The 25,492-nt window shown below is 52.9% G+C and overlaps 11 protein-coding genes across 11 annotated transcripts; 9 read left to right on the forward strand and 2 right to left on the reverse strand.

Moving 5' to 3' along the window:
* Positions 1-55: 55 nt before the first annotated feature.
* On the forward strand, positions 56-563 carry P153DRAFT_159083 (uncharacterized protein). The gene has a single exon (XM_033662257.1). The coding sequence runs from the start codon at positions 231-233 to the stop codon at positions 492-494; it is 264 nt and encodes an 87-aa protein (XP_033527942.1). The 5' UTR covers positions 56-230; the 3' UTR covers positions 495-563.
* Positions 564-603: 40 nt separating this feature from the next.
* Positions 604-5,606, forward strand: P153DRAFT_363726 (leptomycin B resistance protein pmd1). The gene is made up of 6 exons (XM_033667433.1): positions 604-1,149; positions 1,220-1,618; positions 1,666-3,181; positions 3,284-3,975; positions 4,146-4,719; positions 4,832-5,606. The coding sequence occupies exons 1-6, from the start codon at positions 824-826 to the stop codon at positions 5,318-5,320; spliced, it is 3,996 nt and encodes a 1,331-aa protein (XP_033527943.1). The 5' UTR covers positions 604-823; the 3' UTR covers positions 5,321-5,606.
* Positions 5,607-6,830: 1,224 nt separating this feature from the next.
* P153DRAFT_373141 (L-ornithine 5-monooxygenase (L-ornithine N(5)-oxygenase)) lies at positions 6,831-8,484 on the forward strand (the record flags this gene model as incomplete). The annotated part of the gene is made up of 3 exons (XM_033669443.1): positions 6,831-7,750; positions 7,798-8,344; positions 8,404-8,484. The coding sequence occupies 3 exons, from the start codon at positions 6,831-6,833 to the stop codon at positions 8,482-8,484; spliced, it is 1,548 nt and encodes a 515-aa protein (XP_033527944.1).
* A 28-nt stretch (positions 8,485-8,512) lies between these two features.
* On the reverse strand, positions 8,513-9,107 carry P153DRAFT_159156 (uncharacterized protein). The gene has a single exon (XM_033662260.1). It carries the CDS (start codon positions 8,978-8,980, stop codon positions 8,618-8,620), a length of 363 nt encoding a protein of 120 aa, XP_033527945.1. The 5' UTR covers positions 8,981-9,107; the 3' UTR covers positions 8,513-8,617.
* Positions 9,108-12,311, forward strand: P153DRAFT_159127 (kinase-like protein). The gene is made up of 6 exons (XM_033662258.1): positions 9,108-9,753; positions 9,806-10,083; positions 10,135-10,494; positions 10,546-10,925; positions 10,974-11,332; positions 11,383-12,311. Exons 1-6 carry the CDS (start codon positions 9,234-9,236, stop codon positions 12,156-12,158), a joined length of 2,673 nt encoding a protein of 890 aa, XP_033527946.1. The 5' UTR covers positions 9,108-9,233; the 3' UTR covers positions 12,159-12,311.
* Positions 12,312-12,874: 563 nt separating this feature from the next.
* On the forward strand, positions 12,875-15,944 carry P153DRAFT_420403 (eukaryotic translation initiation factor 3 subunit C). Its single transcript, XM_033672239.1, has 4 exons — positions 12,875-13,254; positions 13,338-13,950; positions 14,001-14,373; positions 14,423-15,944. Exons 1-4 carry the CDS (start codon positions 12,927-12,929, stop codon positions 15,686-15,688), a joined length of 2,580 nt encoding a protein of 859 aa, XP_033527947.1. The 5' UTR covers positions 12,875-12,926; the 3' UTR covers positions 15,689-15,944.
* Positions 15,945-16,047: 103 nt separating this feature from the next.
* P153DRAFT_332476 (vacuolar-sorting protein SNF8) lies at positions 16,048-16,863 on the reverse strand (the record flags this gene model as incomplete). Its single annotated transcript, XM_033665511.1, has 1 exon — positions 16,048-16,863. One exon carries the CDS (start codon positions 16,861-16,863, stop codon positions 16,048-16,050), a length of 816 nt encoding a protein of 271 aa, XP_033527948.1.
* A 482-nt stretch (positions 16,864-17,345) lies between these two features.
* Positions 17,346-18,698, forward strand: P153DRAFT_282812 (uncharacterized protein; the record flags this gene model as incomplete). The annotated part of the gene is made up of 1 exon (XM_033663228.1): positions 17,346-18,698. The coding sequence occupies one exon, from the start codon at positions 17,346-17,348 to the stop codon at positions 18,696-18,698; it is 1,353 nt and encodes a 450-aa protein (XP_033527949.1).
* Positions 18,699-19,989: 1,291 nt separating this feature from the next.
* P153DRAFT_282508 (uncharacterized protein) lies at positions 19,990-20,340 on the forward strand (the record flags this gene model as incomplete). Its single annotated transcript, XM_033663205.1, has 2 exons — positions 19,990-20,135; positions 20,184-20,340. The coding sequence occupies 2 exons, from the start codon at positions 19,990-19,992 to the stop codon at positions 20,338-20,340; spliced, it is 303 nt and encodes a 100-aa protein (XP_033527950.1).
* Positions 20,341-21,380: 1,040 nt separating this feature from the next.
* On the forward strand, positions 21,381-22,861 carry P153DRAFT_282707 (acid phosphatase/Vanadium-dependent haloperoxidase; the record flags this gene model as incomplete). The annotated part of the gene is made up of 5 exons (XM_033663222.1): positions 21,381-21,618; positions 21,673-21,736; positions 21,787-21,791; positions 21,881-22,045; positions 22,125-22,861. 5 exons carry the CDS (start codon positions 21,381-21,383, stop codon positions 22,859-22,861), a joined length of 1,209 nt encoding a protein of 402 aa, XP_033527951.1.
* Positions 22,862-24,483: 1,622 nt separating this feature from the next.
* Positions 24,484-25,130, forward strand: P153DRAFT_363735 (uncharacterized protein). Its single transcript, XM_033667434.1, has one exon. The coding sequence runs from the start codon at positions 24,533-24,535 to the stop codon at positions 25,064-25,066; it is 534 nt and encodes a 177-aa protein (XP_033527952.1). The 5' UTR covers positions 24,484-24,532; the 3' UTR covers positions 25,067-25,130.
* Positions 25,131-25,492: the final 362 nt, after the last annotated feature.

A 25,492-nucleotide genomic window follows, 5' to 3' on the forward strand; every position in this document is an offset into this window, starting at 1 on the left:
GACTGGGTGTACGGTAGGGCTGCAAGCACGTGAAGTGATGACAGGACCTCGAGTTGTAGCGTGCATAGATGGCTCGTGAAATGCTAAAAACAGTGCACAAATCGTCGACGCGATCAAGGCAGATAGCAGATTAGCAGAGCTCAGCGGGCGTTGCAGCATCAGCCAGTGCTGGATCGGCAAATCTTGAGAGGCGAGATGTCGACGTAAGAATAAGAAGACTTTCTCTGGGGATGGAGTTGCTGGTTGATGTTCTCACTGTGAAGCTCTGCGCGTTTGGTTGCAAGTGCTGCGTCATACATTTTACTCGTCGCCCACGTAGTCGAAAGCGAAGAAGCAGCTGCAAAGACAGGGTTTTCCCGGTGGAGCGCGCCAAACAGCAGGTGCGATCGAGTAGATGGCCTGAGAACAGTCCCACGTCGCCATCACTGTCTCTTGCGTTCACTACAACCCTGTCATCCCACGCATTGTGTCACGGTCGGGTTACCTACCTTTAATCTGACCTCGTGTGCCTATTACGGCATGCGCTTAGTGGCGCTCGCATGCGAAATTGAGATATATATCTGTACTACAACAAAGCATTTTCACTTGATAGAATCGATGGATCTTTGACATGTCGCCTCTCGCTCTGATGATCGCAGGATCGTGCCGAGGCGCATACTTAGTCATGATCTCCGAAGTCTTGCCTTGCCATGTCGCGTCGCGACTCGAACGCGAAACGTCATGACGGAGACCTTCGTGGCTTCTGCTGCTCTCGGTTCATCGCACCTGTGCTGTCACTCCCTTTTTCTTATTCATTTGCGAATCAAAGACTGGTGATTCCGCTATGCAGTCGTCCAAACCGCACGTGTTGGCTCGCAGGCCGCTTCCTGATGCGGATGAACCCGAAGCTCAAGAACTTCTCGATTCCGACGACAATGATATAGACGATCAGAATTCTATTCGCCCCAGTTCACAATGGAACAGACATATCGAGCCTTCTCTCGCTACTGTTCAACCTCAGGCTTGGCAAGGCACAACGGCCATCCGTCAAAACTTCATCAGACAAATCCTAGGTCTCAATCCGTTCAAAACGTCGTACTTCGCACTTTACAGGCCTTTGGATGATGTCGGATCGAGAACTATCTTGGTGTTGGGCATCCTCCTAGCCATGTACGTAGGACCTATACAAAAAGCATAAGCGGGCACAGATCTATCACTGACTCCGCGTGTATCTTTTCAGGGCCGCAGGTATTCCAATCCCAATGATAGGCCTGATTTTGGGCAGAATCATCAACAATTTCCCGCCACCTCAGGACGAGCTTAGGACCTTGCTTGGATACTTGATGACAGTGGCAGCCTTTTATTTTGTCGTGACTTGGGGCTGGGCTGTGTGTTGGGCTGTGATAGGTGAACGAGTGTCCCGAAAAACGCGAGAAAACCTTCTTCATCGCGCTCTAGGCATGGATATGGCCTATTTTGACACCGTCTCGCCCGACATGACCAGTATTCTCACGGAAAAAACACAGACAATACAACTTGGGACTTCTGAAAAGGCAGGCATCTTCATCACCAGCATCTCTTATTTCATTGCTGCATTTACAGTGGGGTTCAGTTTGAATGTCAATCTCACACTTGTAATGTATGTTTTCATCGTCTTGATTCGATGACAGCTACTAATACAATCAGGCTCGTCACTGTCATACCATCAATGGCTTGCATTTCAATCTACGGAAACAAAATGATCTCACAGCTATCACGGCAGGCCGCGGTATATACTGAGAAAGCTGCTTCTGTGAGTGAGAGTGCAATCAGAGCTGTACAGATCGTTCAAGCTTTTGGACTGTCAGATCAACTCGGCGAAGAGCATGTCAACCATCTTCGAAGCGCTTTGAGGATTGGGATAAAGAAAGGCACAGCCGGAGCTCTTATGCTTGGCGCTGTGTATTTTGTAGCCTATGCGGCGAATGCTTTGGCCTTTTGGTACGGCGATCGTTTACGCAGTGGAAGTGCAGAAGCAGGTACTATATACGCCACTGTTTTTCTGATCCTAGACGCAGCGTTTGTCATGGGCTCTTTCGGGCCACACATACAGACGTTCGCTCTGGCTGCGGCCGCTGGACAATCCGTTACCGGGATCCTAGATCATCCACGCTCTGACATTGACGTTTATTCTGCGAAAGGGAAGCAGGTCAGTGGACGGCTTTTTGAAGAAGACATTGTGTTTTCTTCAGTGTCTTTTGTCTATCCAGCACGACCGGCCGCCAGGATTCTTGACAGCATCAATCTGCGATTTGCGCCTGGAAAGGTCACTGGATTGGTGGGTCCATCTGGATCTGGGAAGTCCACAGTCACTTCATTGCTTTTGCGACTCTACGATCCATCCTTTGGAACCATCAAGCTTGGCCAAAGTGACCTAAAGGCCTTCAATATTTCCAGTCTACGTTCCCACGTGGCCCTAGTCACGCAAAATCCGGTGCTCTTCACGGGAACCATTCTTGAAAACATTAGGCATGGATTACCACAGGACGAAGTTCTATCTGAGGATGAAGTGTTTGAAAGATGTGTTGCCGCCGCTTCTGAAGCTCACTGTGATTTTTTGGACCGTCTGCCCGATGGTTTGCATACTCAAATTGGCTCTGGTCCCCATTCTCGACTTTCAGGGGGACAAAAGCAACGCATTACACTTGCGCGGGCATTAGTAGGAAACCCTTCGCTGCTCTTGCTAGATGAATTCACTTCAGCTCTAGATCCTACGTCTGAGTCTATCATACTGGAGAACTTGAAGCGTTCTTCAGCAGCATTCGGCCGGATGACAATCATCATTGCGCATCGACTCGCAACAGTCAGGTTTGCTGACCACATTATTGTGATGAAAGATGGTGCTGTCGCAGAAGAGGGACAACATGATATCCTTATAAGAGCCAACGGTGTCTACGCTGAGTTGACACGAGCTCAGCAATTCGACAAAAGCCAACGTCCAACTGCTATATCCACCAAGTCCAGTGCTTTGTCTTTATACAAAGAGAATACCATTTCTCAAGAGGTTTCGAGTTCCGAAGTATCTCTGCTCCCGAAAGAGACGCGCGACATGGGCGCTCCTGAGTTGATTGCAAGGTGTCTTGCATTGAGTCGAGACGAAGCCCCGGCTATAGCCGTTGGCCTTGTTTCTTCAGTGTTTAGTGGAGCACTCATCATCGGGGAGGTATGCTTTTGTTTTTTTCTTTTTTCTTCTCCAGATTGACGTCAGCTGGCTTCTCGCATCTATGCATTATTGGACAGTAGCACAGGACTAACAGCATGCTAGGCGCTCATCTTTGGCAATCTAGTCGAACTCCTCAACGACACCTCGAGATCTGACGGATTGACCTCCAACATCTCATTCTACTGCCTTATGTTCTTTGTACTATCCATCATCGCCTTCGTCTCGCACTCGTGCGGCAAGACAGCTTTCGGCATTGTTTCTGAACGGTTAGTATTGAGAATTCGAGACATATCGTTCCGTACGATTCTCAAACAGGATATTGCTTGGTTTTCCAAACCTGGTCATTCTCACCATGCTCTCATGGCCAAGATCAACATGGACTCTGGCAGTATCAGTGGACTTTCTGGTGTTATACTGGGCACAATTCTCTCCATCACCACCTCAGTCGTCGGTGGAATCATTTTGGCTCACATCGTAGCCTGGAGGATTGCCATCGTTTTGCTCGCAGCCGTACCAGTCATGGTCCTTGCTGGCTTCCTACGTCTCCGCATCTTAGCGATGGCCGAGGAACATCACCAAACTGCATACAACGATGCAGCCTCGCTAGCTTCTGAAGCGACATCTTCTATGCATATTGTTGCTGCCTTCGGCCTAGAACAACGTATCCTCGAAAAGTATCAAGAGGCTATTCGCAAGCCTTATGAAGAGCACCTGCGGTCCAGCATACTCGGAAACATCATGTTCGCATTCTCACTTTCAGTAACGTATCTGGTTTACTCGCTAGCATATTGGTGGTAAGTAATGTACCCTTGATATGTGTCTACCACCATATCTGAGTAGACTGATGTTGTCGTGTCTTCTGAGGTTGGTGTCATAGAAGTTGCCGAAGTGGCACAAGTCCTCGGGATGACTAACGTGGCTTCCCTTAGAAGACAATGTTGGATTGTACTAACTCTCTATCCAGGGGCTCTAAACAAGTGCGTAACGGGAACTACACTCAGCGAGATTTCTTCATCGTTCTTCCTGCGCTTCTCTTCTCAGCTCAAGCTGCTGGTCAGCTTTTCAGTCTGGCGCCAGAAATAACAAGAGCAAAGGCAGCTGCGCAGAGCGTCTTCTCCTTACATGATGAGCGACCGAGTATCATTGTGGAATCAATATCGCTTGACTATTCCATTAGTGAACCAGCGGCGGACACAGACGCCCTGCTTACAAGCTCATCTGCTACTTATGGTACTTTCAATGGACTGGCAAGTTCTTCAGCCATTCAGGACAGTCCCAGCATTAGGGGAGAGCTTGAGTTTCGTGGAGTCAGCCTCCACTACGAGTCTCGTCCAAATGTTCCTGCTCTGAATAATGTCTCTTTTCTCATCAGACAGGGTGAATATGTTGCTTTTGTTGGGCGTTCGGGCGCAGGCAAATCAAGCACGGTCCACTTGATTGAAAGGTTCTTCGATCCGTCGTATGGACAAGTCTTCTTAGATGGCCGAGACATACGTGGAGAAGCCGTACAGAATCATCGGGCTCGTCTAGCGCTTGTGGTACGTCAACTTCGAGCAGCGGTAACAGCATCTGTTCGGGTCGTTGCTCGTCATGTTTTGAAACATTTGGTATTCTTAAATATCGGTAGCCAAATGCTAACTTCTATCCCAGGAACAAGAACCGGATCTCTTTCCTGGAACCGTCAAGTTCAACATCGGTCTTGGCAAACGGCCAGGCACGGAAGTGAGCGGCGAGGATATTGTACGAGTCGCGAAAGAGTGTGAACTGCACGAGTTTATAATGAGTCTCCCTGAGGGCTACAACACACAAGTTGGAGCGCACGGATCGAAACTTTCAGGCGGTCAACGACAAAGGCTCGCCATAGCAAGGGCACTAATACGTGATCCAGAGATACTGCTCCTTGACGAGGCGACATCTCAGTTGGATGCAAACACTGAAAAAGAGATCCGCAAAGCTATTGCTGCCGCTTCCAAGGGCCGGACCACTATCATGATTGCTCATCGATTGGCCAGCGTCCAGCATGCAGACCGTATATTTGTTTTTGATGCTGGTCGCATTGTCGAGCAAGGGAGACACGATGAACTCGTCTCGATGGGTGGTGTATATGCCGCTATGGTCGGCGCACAAGAGTTGGACTGATCGCCTTCTAATATTTCCAACCCAGCGTACTTATGGTTGATTTCCTGGTTTATATTTTGTACTTGTACACATCTGTTCTTCTGTTTGTTTGTTAGACTCTAGATCATCGCCTGTTTACTCCTGCTTGAAAGTTTCCCTTTTATGTTGCTAGAAAAAGATTCGTCGATGGCTTCTTTCATTTGGTTTAGCAATAATGTATGTACTAATAATAGTCTCTTGGGCTCAGTTGTCAACTTTGTGTCAAAAGCGTTCGATGTAAACCAGCTCTAGCCACCTCGCTGTCTTCAAACCCTCCCACGCTCAGAGCATAATGCCAAGTCTTCACATTACTGCAGACGCGTCCCTGCATAACGACATAAAATTGAACTCGTACTCTGACTCCACCTGTCGCAGCAACGAGCCGCATTCAACCGAAAATGTGTTGACATGTAACGTTGTCTTCCATCCGACAGTTGAATTCGTATCCACTACGTCTTGGATCCGATTTCCGCTCGTGCGAAGGGTCGAAATCAAGGATTGCTTGAGAATGCTCTACTACTGTGTCCGTCACGACCGCAGTACGGCCGAGGAAACTTCGGCCCAAATTTACAAAGGATCAACGGTCACATTGCATGCATGGAGCAGTAAGGTTGGGCTGCGAACCGAGCGCCAGCCGAGAATCGCAAATTTTATCTAATCAGATCATCCATCTGATAACCTGTCCCCCACTGCCAAGCTGCTAACCATCCCACGCGGAGCTTAGTTGCAGTTTCTGACGCAATTTCAGGCCAAGCGTTGCGGGGCGGCTCAGAAAATTCTTCCTGCACAATGACCAACATACTGTACTGTCATCTTCTGCCGCGTTGGCGACGGGCATACCTCCGATTATCGTTATCTGATCCGGCGATTAGATGGAAAGACCCTGAGTGGGGATCGGGATGCTGGCGTCTCGTTGGTGGGCCGTGGCTGCGCACACCCTCGTGGAACACCCAGGCCCGCCCGGGGTCGCGTTACGATGAAATGTCGAACCATTCTCTGGCCAGCGTTGCAGCGAGGTCGTAGACATGGGTGTTCATGGACCACCAAGACGCGAATCGGCAGTGCGTCTTCGGTTCAGGTACAGAAATAGTGGATGCTGTCAACTTTTTTCCTAGTGACAGAAAGCATCGCAAGTGCCGATTCATCTATTACTACTTTTATCCTCCCTTACCTTGTTAGCAGATATACGTGTGTGAGTCTACTTTCACAAGGTTTCGTGAGCTTATTTCTACTAGAACGCGGTGTAGACGTCATTTCACTTTATAAGCCTCTGACGGTTTGGCATCAGAACAACAGCTTCATCGACTCAGTGGTGTCTTCACTTCACACTTTTCAATACCCTCAGCAAACAATAGTACCATCGTGACAAGCAATAAGTGTCAGAGTGCGTACTTGTGCTACCGCATCATCAGTGAGCAAACATAACATAGTGATGTCTATTAGTATGGATTTGCTAATACCCCCACAGAAACACTTGTGTTTTACTTCAACCATGAGTCCTCACGCCGAGATCTCATCGGGCTCGTCGGAAAGCCCTGCGCCGGCTGTACATAAAGCCTTCAATGGCTTCGTTCCCAATGCTCTGGAGGAGAGCCACTTCCCCGCATTCGAGAACCGCTCCCATCTTCGCTACACTCCCCAGGAAGAGTTGCACGATTTGATATGCGTGGGCTTTGGCCCGGCGTCTCTCGCTATCGGCGTCGCTATACATGATGCTCTGGATGGAACAGATGCTTCGCTGATGGATGTGCCTGGTCTTCAGGGCAGGCCGCCAAAGGTCGCGTTTCTCGAGAAACAAACTCGCTTTGCATGGCATGCGGGTATGCTACTTCCCGGGGCAAAGATGCAAATCACTTTCATGAAGGACATGGCTACGATGAGGAATCCGCGCAGCGAGTTTACCTTCATCAACTACCTGCACCAGAAGGATAGGCTCGTGGAGTTCGCCAACCTGAATACTTTCCTGCCTGCGCGTGTCGAGTACGAAGACTACATGAAGTGGTGCGCGAGCTGGTTTGAGGAGGTTGTCTCGTACGATCAGGAAGTTGTCAATGTCATGCCTGAGAAGTCGGCCAATGGTGAAATCAATGCCTTCACTGTTACGTCGCGCAACAACCAGACGGGCCAGATTGAGCAGCGGAGAACAAGGCACGTCGTTATTGCTGCAGGTGGCAGACCTAACATCCCCAAGCCGTTTCCCTCGAACCATCCCAAGGTGGTCCATTCGTCCAAGTTCAAGTACATCTCCAAGGCGCTCCTGAAGGACCACCAGGCGCCGTATAACATTGCAGTCGTAGGCAACGGCCAAAGTGCTGCGGAAATTTTCGACTTTCTGCACTCAAACTACCCTAATTGCCGGACACGACTGTTGATCAAGGGCAGTGCTCTACGGCCCAGCGACGACTCCCCGTTGTAAGTGTGAGAACATGGCACTTGCAGCTTTTTCTAACCACCTCCAGCGTAAATGAGATCTTCAACCCGTCTCGCACTGACTGCACATACAACCGCGCGCCTAAGCTGCGCAGCACAACACTCCTCGAAGACAAAGGCACAAACTACGGCGTTGTGCGCTTGAACCTCCTCGAACACATCTACGAAACATTGTATATGCAACGCATCCGCTACGGTAATACGGCAGAAGCTGAAGCGCAGTGGCCCCACCGTATCCTACCCTATCGCTACGTCGTCGAGTGTGAAGAGTCTCCTGTGCTGAAAGACGGTATCCGTCTGCTCGCGCGGGATCAGAGCCCGTTGTACTTCTCCGACGTGCCAGATGCGATGGAGAGGAAGGAGGTCTTGGATGTGGATGCAGTGTTTGTAGCGACAGGCTACTACCGCGATCTGCACGAGACATTGCTGAAGGATGCAAGACACCTTATGCCCGGTGGGGATCTAGAGGCGGCCAAGTGGACAGTGCAGAGGGATTACCGCGTCAACTTTGAGAACAAGAGTGTCAGTGAAGACGCGGGTGTGTGGCTGCAGGGCTGCTGTGAGACGACGCATGGGGTGAGTGGTTCTTTCTCTTGTGCTGGATGGACTGTGCATGGTGCTAACGTGTTTGACAGTTGAGCGACACGCTGCTTTCTGTGCTTGCGTCGAGAGGCGGAGAGATGGTCAGGGCTATCTTCGAGAAGGGGCCCAAGTGAGATAGTGCGGATGTGTTGGGCGGCTATGAGGAGCGGGTGTAAGATGTGTGTGTAATTCTATTCAAGGGAGGGACTTTTGCACGGCTTGCGAAGACGAGGCAGGGATCACCAGGACCAGAGTCAATTTTATTGTTCATGCAGTCACATCAAGTTCCCAAGCTGTCTCACGTGAAGTGTGTGTCGACCATGTGGGTGAGGCACTGACATGCACGGGAATGACGATTGTGAGGGAGAGTAATGGTCCAGCACGGGCCAGCCAACCGAAGAGCAGCAGCCCAAGGGTCAAAGCAAGATGCATGGCTGACCCGAGCGAGCCATCGTCCTTGACCTGACCTGGACCTGTTTTGCCTGAAGACGTCCCTGCCTGCCCTCTGTTGTCCTTGTCCAGCGTAGCGTGGCCTGTGAAGCAGCAGACAAGCGCCGTTCGCACGTCGCACGTCAACAACCCCCGCCCGCACAGTCGCCAAAGGCTCGTGTCCCCACGACGACGGCGCATTCACTGTGCTGCACCCGCCCACGTCCTGCCCTCCACTCGATCCTCCGCCCTCCCCTCACACCACGGCCCACCACACGGCGGCCCTTGCGCGAGTGCCCCTCTCGACGGCTGCGTGCTGCGTCTGCCTGTCTCGTCCAGCGGCGCAACGGGCATGCGTCACAGCTGAAGTGGGCTAGCTACCGCGACGTCGCTCCTCGAACCTCGCTCCCGACCCTCGCTCCTCGACGCTCCCCCGACGCCTCCCACTCCGACCATGGACCAGCAGTGGCCCGCCTACCCCGAAGCGCCCGACGCGGCTCGCCAGGCGCGCTACGCTCCGCAGAACAACATGACGACGCCGCAGCACGCGCAGCGAGACGCGGGCGTGTCGCAGCAGCCCAAGCAGGACTACGCCTCGCCCACGCAGCCCTCGCGCGCAAACTCAATGGCCCGCCACTCGCCCGCCGGCTCGGCCTCGCGCGCCCAGGACTTCGGCGAAGGTGACGGCGACGTGGCCATGGAGGACGCCGACCCGTACAAGCCCAAGTACAGCTCCTCGCGCGCCAGCCACCAGGCCCGCCACTCGCAGCACTTCCTGCAGCAGGAGGAGAGCGCCGCCGCCCGCCGCTACTCGCCCATGAACCTGTCGCCCACGTCGCCCTACCCCGGCGGCACCCAGCCCGCCGCCCAGCCCTACACGAGCTTCACGCCGCAGCAGCCGCAGGGCAACCGCCAGAGCCCGACGCGGAACAATCCGTACATGTCGCCGCCGAACAACTACTACTCCCCGCCCTGTACGTCCCGCACGCTCGGTCGTGACTGCCTTCCTGCTAACAACCACGATAGCCACGCGGCCCAATGCGCCCCAGCTGCCGCCCATCCAGTCCAACATCAACCCCGAGAGCTTCTACCCGCAGTCGGCCACGGCCCAGCTCAACGCCGTCTACAACCGGGAGGCACGGTCGCCGCGCACGTCCTCGAACCCCAATCCCCCACAGCTCCCGCCCATCGGGCGCGGGCCCGTGCCCAAGTTCGACAAGTGCACCAACACGGCCGACCTGCAGCCCAAGATCAATGCCCAGCCCCCGTTCCGGCGCGCCAACCCTGAGGGCGGCTTCATCAGCGTGAGTATACGCCAAGACAGCGAGGGACCATGCTGACAAGACTGTATACAGCCCCTCCAGGCCCTGACAGCCCACCTGCCCACCACGTACAAGCTGTGCAACACGCAGTTCAACTACCAGTCGTCACGCAATCCGCGGCGAGTGCTCACCAAGCCGAGCAAGGGCGTCAAGAACGACGGCTACGACAACGAGGACAGCGACTACATTCTCTACGTCAACGACATCCTGGGGTCCGAGGAGTCGGGCCACAAGAACAGGTACCTCATATTGGACGTCTTGGGCCAGGGCACGTTCGGCCAGGTCGTGAAATGCCAGAACTTGAAGACGCAGGAGGTGGTTGCCGTCAAGGTCATCAAGAACCGGACCGCGTACTTCAACCAGAGTATGATGGAGGTGTCGGTGCTCGATCTGGTGGGTGCACTTGGCAGAGTAGCAGTGTGGACTTGACTAACGACACGACAGTTGAACAAGCAGATGGACAAGAACGACGACCACCATTTGCTGCGGCTGAAAGACACCTTCATCCACAGGCAGCACTTGTGTCTGGTCTTCGAACTGCTGAGTGTCAATCTCTACGAGCTCATCAAACAGAACCAGTTCCGCGGACTGTCGACAACGCTTGTGCGCGTCTTTGCACAGCAGCTGATAAACGGGCTCGCGTTGCTGGGGAAAGCGAAGCTGATACACTGCGACTTGAAACCGGAGAACATTCTGTTGAAGAATCTCGAAAGCCCCATCATCAAGATTATCGACTTTGGCTCCGCGTGTGATGAACGCCAGACAGTGTACACGTACATTCAGTCGCGATTCTATCGCTCTCCCGAGGTTCTGCTGGGTCTGCCGTAAGTGACTTCCCTGCCAGCTCCTGTCTGCGAAACTAAAGTGTGTAGGTATTCTGCGGCGATCGATATGTGGTCGTTGGGCTGCATCGTCGTAGAACTGTTCCTCGGTCTTCCATTGTTCCCAGGATCGTCCGAGTACAACCAAGTGTCGAGAATTACGGAGATGCTCGGACTGGCGCCACACTGGATGCTGGAGATGGGCAAGCAGTCAGGCGAGTTCTTTGAGAAGTCGCAGGATGAATACGGCCGAAAGAACTACCGATTGAAGTCGATGAACCAGTACTCCAGCGAGCATGGGACCAAGGAACAGCCCAGCAAGAAGTACTTCTCGGCCACCACGCTCCCGGACATTATCAAAAACTACCCCATGCCCAGGAAGAACATGAAGCAAAGCGAGATTGAGCGAGGCAAGTCTCGCGGACTACACAGTGTCGAAAACATGACTGACGTTTTGCAGAAATGGCCAACCGAGCCGCTTTCATTGACTTTGCGCAAGGGTTACTCAACCTCAACCCTCTCGAACGATGGACACCGGCTCAGGCGAAGTTGCATCCCTTCATTACCCAGGCCAAATTCACCGGTCCTTTTGTGCCGCCAATGACGATGAAGGCAAGCTCGAGCAGATCTCCGGCGCCTGGTGTACAAGAGCAACAGCGATTCGAGGGCATGAGCAGGCAGCGTCAGCAGGCTCAGCAGCAAGCCGTTGCTGCACAACAGGCCCAAGCCGCCCAAACTGCTGCGTATGCCAATATGCAAATGAACCAATACGCTGCTCAGCCCCCGCTTGCCCAGCCCAACATGTACAACAACATGTACGCCCCGAATCACCAGGGTGCACCTCCACCGTACCCAGCACAGGTGGCAACTTACGGCCAGCAAATGCCAGTCATGCAGCCACAACAGCCTCGACAATACAACCAGCCTCAAAATCTGTACGCCCAAGCCACAACACGCGCAGGGAGACAACGTGCAACTACGATGGATCAACAGCAGTCTGGTATCCCGCCGGCACTGCAAAGGGTGATCAGCCATCTGGATCCAAATGCGCCAATCCGGTTACAACCATCGCCTGCATACTACCCGCCTCCTCCAGACGGTGCGCCGGAAAGTGCCAGCAGCGCCAGGAGACGAGGTTCCCGAGCAGGCAACTCTGCGAGGAGTCACAATTTTGTTCGCAATCTTGAAGACCGGACGCTTGAGGAAGGCTTCATGAATCAGCCACATTGGCAATGATTGGGGCAGTGTGTAGTTGGTATTTTCTGCTTTGGCCGACTGCAGCCTACGAGGGCAGCAGCGTGTACCGCGAAAGGAGCTGGCAGTCGGTCGATGATGGTGTTTTGAGTTCTCCTTGACGCCGTTTTGTTCCTCGTCGCAGAGCAGATTGGGACATGATCCGATGTATGACATGGCTGGGCAGCAAACGTATGACTGTGTTGAGTATGATGAGTGGAATTTCCCATGCATGTGCCACGCGCTTGCTGCATTTCGTGGGACGCCGTGGCCAGGGTGAGGCGTGGTCTGGACAGATTCCGCCTTGGGTCATTGTGATTGGTCGGGGCGGGATGAGTCAAAGGAGCATGTGAAGGCAAGGGAGGGTGCAGACGAGGGTTTGTTGGATTGGGCGAGGCAGTACGGTGTTTTTGATGTGCGTTCGCAGATGTCGTAGACGTCTTCTTCCCTTTGCCCCAAGCGCAGGTAGTTGGGGGGTGGAAAGTGTATTTTAGCAGCATTTATTCCTATACAATGACACATGACTGTCCAGGTGAGCGGCGAGTGGACGCTGCAGGGATGCCATGATGCAAGTCCCGGTGAAATGCCCCGCACGTGAAGTCCGTGCACGCAGGCGCGAGCATCCCACCATGAATTTCGTTCATGCCAAGACTTTGAGACGCAACCTGGGACTCCTCATCACCCGTGCCTGTCTTCTACCCACCAGGCGCCCGCCACCCACAAGCTACCCTCCGGCACCCACGACCGCTCCCACACGAGAGACCAGCCGCCATGTCGCGATTCTTTGCCGCCAGCGACAGCTCCTCGGACGAGTCCAGCGAGGAGGAGCTCTACTCCAACGGGGAGGAGTCTGAGCAGGACGACTCGGACAAGGACTCGGATGCCGACGACTCAGATGACAGCGACTCGTCGTCGGGGTCTGAGACGGGCGGCGCCAACCGCTTCCTGAAGGATGTCAGCAGCGACAGCGAGAGCGACGAGGGCGACGACAACAAAGTGCTCAAGAGCGCCAAGGACAAGCGCTTTGACGAGCTGGAGGCGACGGTCCGCCAGATTGAGAATGCGCAGAAGATCAACGACTGGGCCGTCATCTCGGACCGTACGTTGCTGCTCCCCTGGCCGCCGCCTGCCCGGTGGCGCGGGGTGAAGACGCAGACGCAGAGTGCTAACACGGCGACGCAGAATTCGACAAGCTCAACCGCCAGGTGCCCACGCTGGTCAAGCAAAACGACGGCAAGGTGCCCAAGTTCTACATCCAGGCCATCGCCGACCTCGAGACGATTGTGCTCGAGACGCACGAGAAGCAAAAGGTCACGCCCAAGAAGATGAACGCCGTCAACACGCGCGGCTTCAACGCCGTCCGCCAGAAGGTCAAGAAGCACAACCGCGACTACCAGCGCGACATCGACACCTACAGAGAGAACAAGGAGGACTTCATGCGCGAGGTCGAGGAGGTCGAGCAGGCGCCCAAGGAGAAGAAGAAGAAGGTCAAGATTGCCCAGCTCGGCGCTGATACCGTCGAGGAGGGCAACGACGACGGCTTCGTCACCGTCGGCGCCGGCGGCAAGGCGGTCCTGTACACGCCCGAGGGCATCCTCAAGCACCTGCGCTCCATCGTCGAGCAGCGTGGACGCAAGAACACGGACCGCCTCGAGCACATCCGCACGCTGGAGAAGCTGTTCGACGTTGCAGTCAACGACTACCAGCGTGTCCGCGTGCTCCTCACCCTCATCTCGACACGCTTCGACCTGACCTCTGGCACTGCCAGCCACATGACCCAGGAGCAGTGGAAGTTGTACGTCGGCCAATTCCATGTTGCTGAACAATCACTGACTTGTGTTCCAGGGCCGACCAAGAGTTTGGCAAGCTTCTGCAGATCCTCGAGGGCACCAAGGAGATTGTCGTCGTCGAGAACGCCGAGGAGTGGGAGGACGACGAGAAGCTGCCCAACATCACACCCGAGGACATCTTCCGCATTCCCGGGAGCGTCGTGTCTTTCGTCGAGAGGCTTGATGACGAGCTGACCCGCTCCCTCCAGCACATCGACCCACACACGGCCGAGTACGTCGAGCGTCTGGGCGACGAGGGCCTGCTGTACTCGCAGCTTGTCCGCACCTTGATCTACGTCGAGAGCTTGAAGAAGATTGCCAGCCTCGAATTCCCACAAGACCCGATCAACCGCATCGTTATGCGGAGATTGGAGCACGTCTACTTCAAGGTATGCAATATATCTCGATATATACTTTTTCTCTTGCTAACTGTTGCAGCCCTCGCAAGTCGTCACCATCCTCGAATCCAACACCTGGAAGTCGATGCCGGAGAACCTCGACTCGGAGATCACCCCCCGCGCCGTTGCCAACGACACTGCGTCCCTTGTCCAGACCCTGTGCACATACCTCTTCCAACACAGCGAAGGTATCATCCGTGCCAGGGCCATGCTGTGCCAGATCTACTTCCTGGCCCTGCACGACCAATACTACCAGGCCCGTGACATGATGCTCATGTCCCACTTGCAGGAGACCATCAGCAACTTCGACGTCAACACCCAGATCCTCTTCAACCGATCGCTCGTCCAAGTCGGTCTCTGCGCCTTCCGCGCCGGGCTGGTCTACGAGGCCCAAACCTCGCTACAGGAGATCTGTGGCAGCAACAGACAGAAGGAGCTTCTCGCACAGGGTCTACAAATGCAGCGATACTCGCAAATCTCCCCCGAACAGGAGCGTCTCGAGCGCCAGCGACAACTTCCCTTCCATCTTCACATCAACCTTGAGCTGCTCGAGTGTGTCTACCTGACCTGCTCCATGTTGCTCGAGATTCCCCTTCTTGCACAGCTCGGCTCGTCGCCTGATCTCAGGAAGCGCGTCATCAGCAAGACATACCGCCGTCTCTTGGAATACCATGAACGACAAATCTTCACCGGCCCGCCAGAGAACACTCGCGACCACGTCATGCAGGCCTCCAAGGCGCTGTCTGCTGGCGAGTGGAAGAAGGCTGCCGAATTCATCAACTCGATCAAGATCTGGGAGCTCATGGCCGACTCGGAGAAGATCCAGGCGATGCTTTCCGCTCAGATCCAGGAGGAGGGTCTACGAACATACCTCTTCACGTACGCTCCCTACTACGACACACTGGCTGTCTCGACACTAGCGGGCATGTTTGAGCTTCCCGAACGCAAGGTTTCTGCGGTCGTATCTAAGATGATCTCACACGAGGAGCTTGGCGCCGCTCTGGACCAGGTCAACTCTGCCATCATCTTCAGGAAGGGCGTTGAGCTATCGAGACTCCAGACACTCGCGCTCAGCTTGTCGGACAAGGCATCAGGGCTGATTGAGTCGAACGAGAAGACGCTCGAGCAACGCACACAAGGCACAGCAAACGCATTTGAGAGGCAAGGTGGTCGAGGCGGCCGCGGTGGCGGACGAGGTGGACGCGGCGGGCGAGGAGGAGGCCGCGGAGGAGGTGACGGTGGCCCAAGGGGTGGCAGGAATCAACAGTTTACGGGCGGTGCTCTGGGACGGGCTATTCAGGCTTAGATGTAGAGTGTGTGTTCTTCCTGGCACGGGACTGGGTCAGTGTGGGGTCATGGGCGGCGAATATGGTTTGACAATGAGACGACTTTTTTGGTCTCATGGGAATTCGATTTGATCATGATTACGAGTAGAGTGCATGAATGGAAAAGTATATGGTCGATTACAGGGTTATGATTGATATGAGTTTGTGGTTGACAAAGATATGGTTGAACAAGTATATGATATATACATGTGTATGAACTGTTGTGCGTTGACATGTATACGTGTCGAGTATAATGCTTCATTTCTTCGTTGTATTCATAGAATGGCGTAAATGCCGGGTATCATAGTAATTCTTCTCGTGGTTCATAACAAATCGACCATCAAGTGCCACCCCCCGCCGCACTGATAAAAGCAGGACTCCAGTACTCATTCTCCCCAGCCTGCACATCGACCCACACCAGACTATCCGCCATGAGATCCTCAACAACGGCATGTGCTCTCGGCCTCTCCCACGCCAAATTCAACTGCAACATGGACACGGTGACATAGCCCAGGACCTGTATCGCCTCCAGCACGGTACTCTGATCGGTATTCAGCTCCTTGGGCACACTGCGTATCAAGCTGCGATGCCCAATCTTCATAATACTAAAACACGACCCCAGAGGCGCGAGCGACGATACCGCACGCGTCACGTCGTCGTCGCTAACCTCCATGCTGCCGCCTATGCGCTGTGACTTTGCGATGCGCAGACGCAGATCTGCGAGGGAAATCAAACCCCCATTTTCCGCGCGCGTGGCCCGACATTCCTCAACAATCAAAACCCCCAGGTTGAAGTAGAAATCATTCACCGACCCCCCGAGCAACTGCGCCCATATACTCTCCCCGCCCGCACCTGCCGCTGCTGCCGCCCCGGTGCTCCCCTTCGCAGACCCATCCTTGTGGTACGACGACGCGAGGAAATCGATATTGAGCGCCGTGCACATGCGCGCGAATTCTGCGCGGAAGGCGGGGTTCGCGCGGATGTCTTTGGAGTGGGTGAGGGCGAAGTTGTGGAGGAGGGATTGGAAGACGGAGAGTTGGGTTTCGAGGGATTGGGCGGAGCGGGCGCGCAGGGTGGCGCCGTGTGTGGTGTAGTGGTGCGATTGTAGGCGTGAGGTGGAGAGGGAGGAGAGGCCGGGGGTGCGGCGGCGGTCCATTGTGGGGGGTGGATGGAGTGGTCGTGGATAGGATTGAGTGATGGGTGGGTGGAGGTGGAGGTGACTATGTGGGATGCGTGCGTGTGTGAAGAGGGATGGGTGAGATGGTGGGCTATCTGTGATAGTGGTGTGTGGATATGTGGTTGTGAAGTCGTCTCGTCATGTACTAGAAACAACCGTCTGCAGCGTGAACGCGAATGCATCGAGAGCGTGGATCGGCAACTAGCGTCACCATGCTGGCAGCATGTACTTTGCGTATCTTGCCGACTGTATAATCCTGGCCTAAACTACCATATCTGGGAAGGATGGCACTCCCTCTTCCTTTCTGCCATTCTTCTCCCACCTCACAGACGCGAAGGGTGTCTCCAACAACCGTAAACTTGCCAGGCCTTCGCTGCACGTGCTCACAACAGCTCGCACCTTACCACTTTTGGACTCTGATATCCATCTTCGTAAACTGCTCAATTTGAGCTTTTTGGAAAATGCTTTTCAACATTCTGCGGAACACGATTTTTGAGGAGTTGTTTTACGGCTCCAAAATGGCCCCTGCCATGATGAATAACTGCATTCTACTGCTGAACTTGCCACCAGGCGCACTCGCTGGCATCGACTTGCTCTCATTCACTACATCACCGCGCTTTCATGGCGTTAAAAATTTACCTGTGGGACTCCATTTTGTCTTTGCGGCGAGCAATAGTGCGTTGTCAGTCAGGCAGGGCGCCTGGTTTTATGTCACGCCTGGAGCTGGAGCGCCTCAAATTTTGATGAAGAGATGGGAAGCGGAGACTGAGGACCTGATCGCCGAGACTTCACAGACGGAACTATTGAGGTGGAAGGCCAATCTGGGGAGCATCTGGAAAGATGGCCTGACGCCATATCGACAAACGGTGCAGGAAGGTGACTCTGGAAACGAAGAGGGTTGGGCGGAGGAGTCTACAGACTGGAGTGAACTCACATCACATATTTCACAAACTCTTCTATCACGCATTTGTGGACTCAATCCAGATCATTGGAGTCTCACATCCGCATCATCCGCCACACAGGATCTGGAATCAATACCAGGCTTGGACTTGGGCAACAGCACACTACATCCCGAGAAGGAGCTTAGATTCCTTCCCATCGACCTGAAGCGGACGTGGAGAGAAGGCGCAACAGGAAGAGAGCGAACAGAAGCAGCACAAGACCGATCTTGGTTTTTAGGGGATCTCATCGAAAACCACTGCCAGGCGACACAGAAGCGGGAACGAGAGTTTGAGGTACTGGGCGAGCTGCAGTTTGCATTTCTGATGGTCTTGACGCTGAATAATAATTCTTGCCTTGAGCAGTGGAAGCGACTACTACGCTTGCTGTTTACGTGTAGGCACGCGGTTAAAGACCGCTGTTTTCTGTTCGTCGAACTCTTGAAGATCCTGCGCGTACAACTCAGTCACTGCGCGGATGTCGAGGCTGAGCTATTCGACATGAACGAAGTAGGTGGAGGTTTCTTAAAGCCTCTATTCAAGACATTTCGAACTGGTCTGGATGAATTTGACGGCAAATGGAAAGCCGATCTCGTGGATGAGTTCGAGGACCTGCAAGACTACCTACAGAGAGAGTTCGGTTGGGACCTGGACGAGTCGTATGTGAAGCGTGGGATGCTGGAACTTGAGGATGGCGAGCAGGTGGAAATGGACATGAACGGAGCAGACGAAGACGACGAATTGGGCGAATATGCACCGGCTGTTGTCGAGTTGACACTTGAGCAGATGAAGCAGTTGGATGGAAGCGATGTTGATCACACCACCGAGGACTCGGAAGAAGAGGCTGATCTGGAGGAAATGGATGCGCGATACTGACCATTCAATACGCTATGCATGTTACCGGTCAATCAAATCGGGTGTATGTAACTCACGCGTTCGGACCTTTCTTCTGCACTAGACACATTGGGGATATGATCACCTCAAAAACATTGTGGCCTCAGCCTCGTGGCCTGGGGAAAGCGCGCAGTTCGATAACTCCAACGTTGAGACACTCATCTCCCACTCGCTTCGTGTAACCGCTACCCAACCCTGGAAGCGCCACCATGTCTCGAAAACGGCAAGGCAGAAACGCCCGCATTTCCTTTTCCTCCTGGCGAACGGCACATCCCGCGAGCATGTAGTTTTGATATATCCGTAAACCGTACTGGCGATTAACACAGCATGGTAATCATTTCAAACAGTGTCTTGATTTCCATGTACTTTTCGTGATCAGACGTGGTGTTTGGCAGCGAGGCCATGATCGACGCCCACAAACCCGTATTTCGTGACAGGGCGCCCTGCCATTTAATTTAAATATTGTGCACCACGTCTTCAGCTGAACGTTTTCGGCCCCCAAAACAGGCCTGCTCTGAACCGATTCTAGCAATCACAGCCTTGTCCTCTCGCTTCGCCCTGCTACACTTACCGCGACCCTCTCCGCACCCGCATCGCTTTTGATTGAGGCTGAAGCGCTTCGCCTTGTGAAAATAGTGCAGTCTGGAAAGAACTGGAGATTTCGATTGGTTGATGATCATGGGCTGACTGTGTGTGGAGAGAAGGCTGTGCTTGAGAGGCGCGCTTGAGCCCCCTCGGCTTTGCTGGGCGGTGCGCCTGAAGCCTTCAATAAAGTCTGGCTTGTTGTACCTTTTCATGGCTTTTTGTCTGGCTCATATTCAGCTGTAATTTCCCCTCATCCACACATTAGTTGATACTCGAGTTATCGTTTCTCGTTACCATAGAATAAGTGCATTTTACAAATCACCATCTTTAATACTCGGAATGGAGAAACCAGGTGGTAAGTGATAGCTCTCCCCACGAGTGCACGCGTATATCGCACGCGCTTTCTCCCCAAGTTTCAATGTGGATTGAGCAACGAACAATGACAAGGCCTCTCACTAACGCCTCGAAAGTCCCTATGCAGCCATACGCCCAATCGCCCGAACCTACCGGCATGCAGCAACAACCACCCGTCTATCATCAAGACCCCAACCAGGCCGCGCTATACCAGCAACAACAAGCGATGTACGGTCAACAGCAACCTCAGCAACACCCTGGGTCCCCGCCGCCCCAGGGCGGATACGCGCAGCCTCCGTACGCAGGTACGCCCGTTCAACACCAGCAGCCCGGTATGCCGCCACAGCAGCAGGGCGGGACTGTCTACCAAAACGCGACGCCGATTGCGAGCCTAGGCCGCGGGCCGGCGCCGGCAGATTGCCCTGCGTGTGGGCAGAGGGCTATGACAAACGTACAATTTTCAACCGGCGGGTTTACACAGTAAGGCATATCCCTGGCCGTTGAATGATCAAACCTAACGAAAACCAGTGCCGTGGCAGCAGGTCTTTGTTGTTTCCTCTGCTTGGGCTGCATTCCGTACATGATGAACTCGCTCAAGGATGTCGAGCACAAGTGTGGACGATGTGGAGTGCTCCTCGCGACTTGGCACCGCAGCGGTACCACAGAGGTTCATATCCACTCCTAGACGACGAGCGGGCGTGCGCATCCTAGTATACATGGAGAGATTGAGGACCAGGGCGCGAAGGTCGAGACTTATACCCCTGGGAACGGGCGTCGAGAGGATTGGCTGGCGCCGCCACGGTCAAGCGTTTCTTCAGAGCGCTTAGACCCATTCTTGTATTGAACTGCACGTACCATCTGCCCTTCGTATCATACCCCAACGTGTTTGTCATTTCTCCTTTTGTAATTTCGGGCTGGGTTCAGATAGAAATCCCAGCAATCACCATGAAACTACTCTCCTGAACCTCTGCCATGACATGACTTTGCTGTGCTGATGAATGTGGTTGTGAAGCACTGCAACAGTCATCATCTTTCCGCGTCCTTGGCAGTTGGCTGTCGTTCATGGAGCATTTGGGGACGTGTAGCTGGGGAGACCAGCAGGCGAACGAAGTCTGGCGCTTAGACCCGTGACGTCACATCACCAACCCTCTGCATTGACCAAATTAAACAAAATACACTGCCCCAATGCCGTCACCCAGCCACAGCAAATTGCTTGTCATGGTCAAGGAAAAACAAGCTTTGTGCGCCACGACCAAGCTTTCTGCTGCCGTTTTGCCAGCACGCGTATGCTATCCACTTGATTCAGCCACGATCTTCGTCCTTTGCACATCATCGCCCCATCATTAGTCTCATCGTGACATGGCAACGGCCGTTGTTGCCGTGGATTGAGGTTTCAGCTTGGTAGTGGCTAAGATTAACTGGTCTAATTGGCTGCGTCGCGAGAAATGATGTCGTTTTGCGTTTTGCGTGCGACCGTGTAATGACGGACGGAAAGTAACATTAGTCGATTGGGTAAAGACTGGAGCGGTGTATATATAGTAAGTAGTGCGAAGCATGTTTCTATCGTCAAACTCTTTCCCCTCCTCTTCTCTTTTTGCTTTGTTGGCGAATCGACAGAGAGTGCTGCTTTGTTGGCGCGCTGCGATTCGACTCCCCCTTTGAAGCACTTCACCCTCCAACAACACCACCCACCGCCAAACATCCACCCCATCAAATACAAGAATCATGGGTCTCTTCGGTAAACGCAAGGCGCCCGTCGCTGCGGATAACACCATGCCTACGACGCATCGGGAGAAAAAGTCGACTTCTCACAAGACTGGCGGATCACGTGCCTGGAATAGCAAGCCAACTTTTGGTCAATGGATTAAGGCAACCTGGGTAGATCTTCTTACCATGGCTGTCCTTGGTGCCATCGGTCTTGGCGTCTACTTCGCCGATCCTGCGCCCAGTCGGTCGTTCCCAGGTATGTTCAAAGCCATTTTCCGCTCCACCAAGACTTCACACTGACCCAATTCAGTCATATTTAAAGACGGAGAGATCGTATACCCTCAATTCGCTTATCCTTTACGCAATGAGATTATGTAAGCTCGTTCTATATCGTTTTGTGATCTATTTACTAACTTTTAAATAGTCCCAGTAAGTCACATGACCCTCCGGACGTTGACCTTCTCTGGCCGCAGCCTATGGAAACGTTCATCTCTCTCAGTAGCTAACCTTTGCACTAGTCTGGGCCGCTGCTCTTATGGCCTTCTTTATTCCCTTCGCAGTGTTCCTCATCGTTCAAATCAGGGCCCGTTCATTCTGGGATATCAACAACGCCACGATCGGGCTCTTGTACGGGCTCATCACAGCTGCAGTATTTCAGGTTTTTGTCAAGTGGCTCATCGGAGGTAAGTCTCCTTTCCCTGTCGGCCAGAAGGCTGGCCATGTGGAGTAGTGTCAAAGACGGTAACTAACACGTGACTTTAGGATTCCGCCCCCATTTCCTCGCCGTCTGCAAGCCTGTCATTCCATCGACAATCAACTTCGATTCAGATGATAATGGCGTCGAGACTGGCACAACCGGTAATGTCGGAAATGGTTTCCGTCAAATCATGTTCGACCGCAGCATTTGCACTGGTGACCGAAAAGAGATCAACGACAGCCTCGAATCTATGCCTTCCGGCCACACCACCGCTGCCTTTGCCGGCTTTGTTTTCTTGTACCTTTACCTGAATGCCAAGCTCAAGGTTTACGCCAACTACCATCCCGCCATGTGGAAATTAATCGCCCTCTACGCACCCATCCTCGGAGCCTGCTTGATCGGTGGCGCCCTAACCATCGACGAGTACCACAACTGGTATGACGTACTCGGTGGCGCGTGCATCGGCACGGCCTGTGCAATCTCTGCCTTTCGTATGGTGTATGCGTCGATCTGGGACTTCCGTTTTAATCATATCCCATTGCTCCGACACTCCCCGTTCACTTACGGCACCGGTGCTAGCACTGACGGATTCCATGACGCCATCTTCACACGTAAGGCTGGCTGGGGCTCGCACGAGGGCCATAGCTTGGGCGGTGCACCAGGCGATGCCATGGATGGACCTCATGGCACCATGGCGCCCACCCCGGAGGGACCTTTTGCTGCACACGGTAGCTCGACTGGTCGCCACAGCGTTCCAAGGAGGCCCGTGGGTGGAGATGGTTATGGAGAGCAGATGGTATAAAGCCATATACCAAGTAATGTCGTCATCGAGGGTACGCATGTTGGAACAGTGGTGTGGTCAATGCCACTGCTGGCGTCGACATATGCCTCACAAGGGTGTGAGATAGAATGAGACAGGTCTGATGACGTGTCAGATTTCATGGTTATTACGATGCCTTTCATATTCAGAGATACCAGTCCAAATTTCATAATGTTTAATCAATTTGTCTGGAAGCATACCTCACCTTTTGTTGATCTTTGACATGATTTTGTTTTGTAATACAGCTCTATCTACGTATCCAAATGTTTAATTCTCATCGAGTTTAGATTACACACAATCCAATGCTGGGCACCACAAACACGCCGTGTCGATCTGATAGGATGAGCCTGGGCAAGGCCGAGGGCTTCATGATGTTGTATGAACCATTGTAGCTTGAATACAGGTTGCTCGCGAGTGTTGCTACATTCATGGAGGCCTTGCACTTCTCATTCACAAAAGTCTTGGCAACAGTGACCGTTCCAACTAGCCAATAACCTTGCACATAGTGCTTTAGCTATATTACGCCGTGGTATATACTACTTGCTTCGCCGTATTTGCCGGACTCGAAGTGGAAATGAAGTGGTGGTATATTCCGAAGTCAGTGTATGCATTAATTATCTTATTATCAAGACTCTGAGTCGATATATTCGGTTCAACAGACATCGAGTCATTCTTCGATTCTACAGAATTCAACACCAGGATTCCAGGAGGATTTCTCAGTTAGAAGGTCCTGTATATATGCTGCGGATCAATTGGATATAATACCAACCTCTGGATCATATCGATGTTTGCGAGATCAGGACGTGAAGATGCGAATTGAGACAGTATCTTGGCTATGTCGTACCTTCGTTGTCATCAGGCTGACAGTGTCCATGAAGGCTCACGCGTTAGAACCACTGAACACCCTTAATTCTAGGTCAGTGTCGGTTCGGTTTCAATCATCGACATGGAGCTCCATAGGTGCCCTGTTCATCACGTCCACTTTCACCTTCCACGGATCTATCACCTTGTCGCGATTTGACGCGCGATGAACAGTATCGTAGAAGGTTAGTTTCACTTTCTCATTGAAAGCTCGTTCTTGATACGCACGGCGACACTCTGCCTCCTTTGACATATGTCGTGCACATTGGGGATGCCCCGTTACATCTCCCCGTTATCTGGTAAGCATCTAACCACGAAAAAAAAGTTAGATCTTTGTGAGGGCTTGAAGACTACAACTCTTAGCACGTAGTACTCAAAGCCATTTTGAACGTGACGGAGGCTTTCAAAACTGATATCGAAGATTTTGGTGGTTGCATACGTAGGCAATGGCAACTACGGTGAGTACGACATTGGATGCAAGAGTACATTGTTTCAGTGATTGGGAGATCGAGAGGCTGGGGATACGGTGAGATTGATGGAAAGTGTTTGGAGTTTGTGCAACCGTTTGCTGTGGTTTTAGCCCGGGACGTGACGTCTTTCACCGTTTGAGAATGTTGCTTTCTGTTTGTTTCCGGCTCTTTCCCTTTCTGCCTCTTTCTACCTTCTCTTCTCTTGGCGTCACGTCGCATCACATTGCAAAATCTCATCTTCCTCAACGGCCATTCCACCATCTCACTCCATTACCACTTTTCAATCATCCACGCACTGTGCTCAGCTACAACTAGTCGCAACATGGCGACCGAAAGCCAGATCGACAAGCGGTTTACAGAGGGGTTCAATGAAGCCAATGATCACTACCGTGACGACCGGCTGGAGGAATGCGTCGCTAAAGCTCGCGAGCTCCTCAACGACCCTGCCATCCCACGATACTATCGTATGAGAACGCTTGTGCTACTTGGCTCAACACTCGGCGAATGGGGCGAGGCCAACGACTGTCGTCTTGAAGCTGAGGCAATGTGGCGCATAGTACGGCGTTGGCACCCACTTGGGGAAGATGTTGAGGTTGACCGTCTCATGGCCATCATACGCGAGTCGCTCGATGACTTGGATCGCGCGCTAAGGGAAGAGGACCTGTTGGATTCCCATTATGAGGATGAGGAACAAGAAGCTGTGGATTCAGTCGACGACGAATTTGCTAATGCAGGAGAGTCGATGGAGGGGCTTCATATGGACGAAGGGACATATATCCCCACGAAAGCATCGGCTGAGGAATCAGATAACCAGGAGACGGAGACGGAAACGGAGCAGAAACTGGAAAGCGAATAGATACATAGTGCTTACATGTATTCGCCAAGACACTACAAGAGGTTTTTCTAACCGATCAGTGCCAGATCTAAATATAATCTAGTCTCTGCACTCTCTCACTTATCTTGCATTGAAAACCGAAGTCCAAGAGCATCTCTTATTTGGCATTCTAGTTGCGAATCTGGAGGTTGTGCACAATCGGAGTCGACAATCTCCTCCAAGTTCTGTGACTATGATGTCCGTAGATTGTAATCAACTGATCCACATTTGCAGTATGAATTAGGCTTCACCATGACTGCGATCGATGAGATTTTTTGTATGTTTTTGGCAAAGCATTGTATCAGGTACTTCTGAGCTGTCAGTGTCAGGTCTCAACATCTACTATAATCAGGTGGCAAATGACTTCCACTCAGGCGGGGCATAGCGGTGGCATTCTCCAAACATACT

The sequence above is a fragment of the Dothidotthia symphoricarpi genome (genome assembly GCF_010015815.1).
Source record: "Dothidotthia symphoricarpi CBS 119687 unplaced genomic scaffold P153scaffold_3, whole genome shotgun sequence".
Lineage (NCBI taxonomy): Eukaryota > Fungi > Ascomycota > Dothideomycetes > Pleosporales > Dothidotthiaceae > Dothidotthia > Dothidotthia symphoricarpi.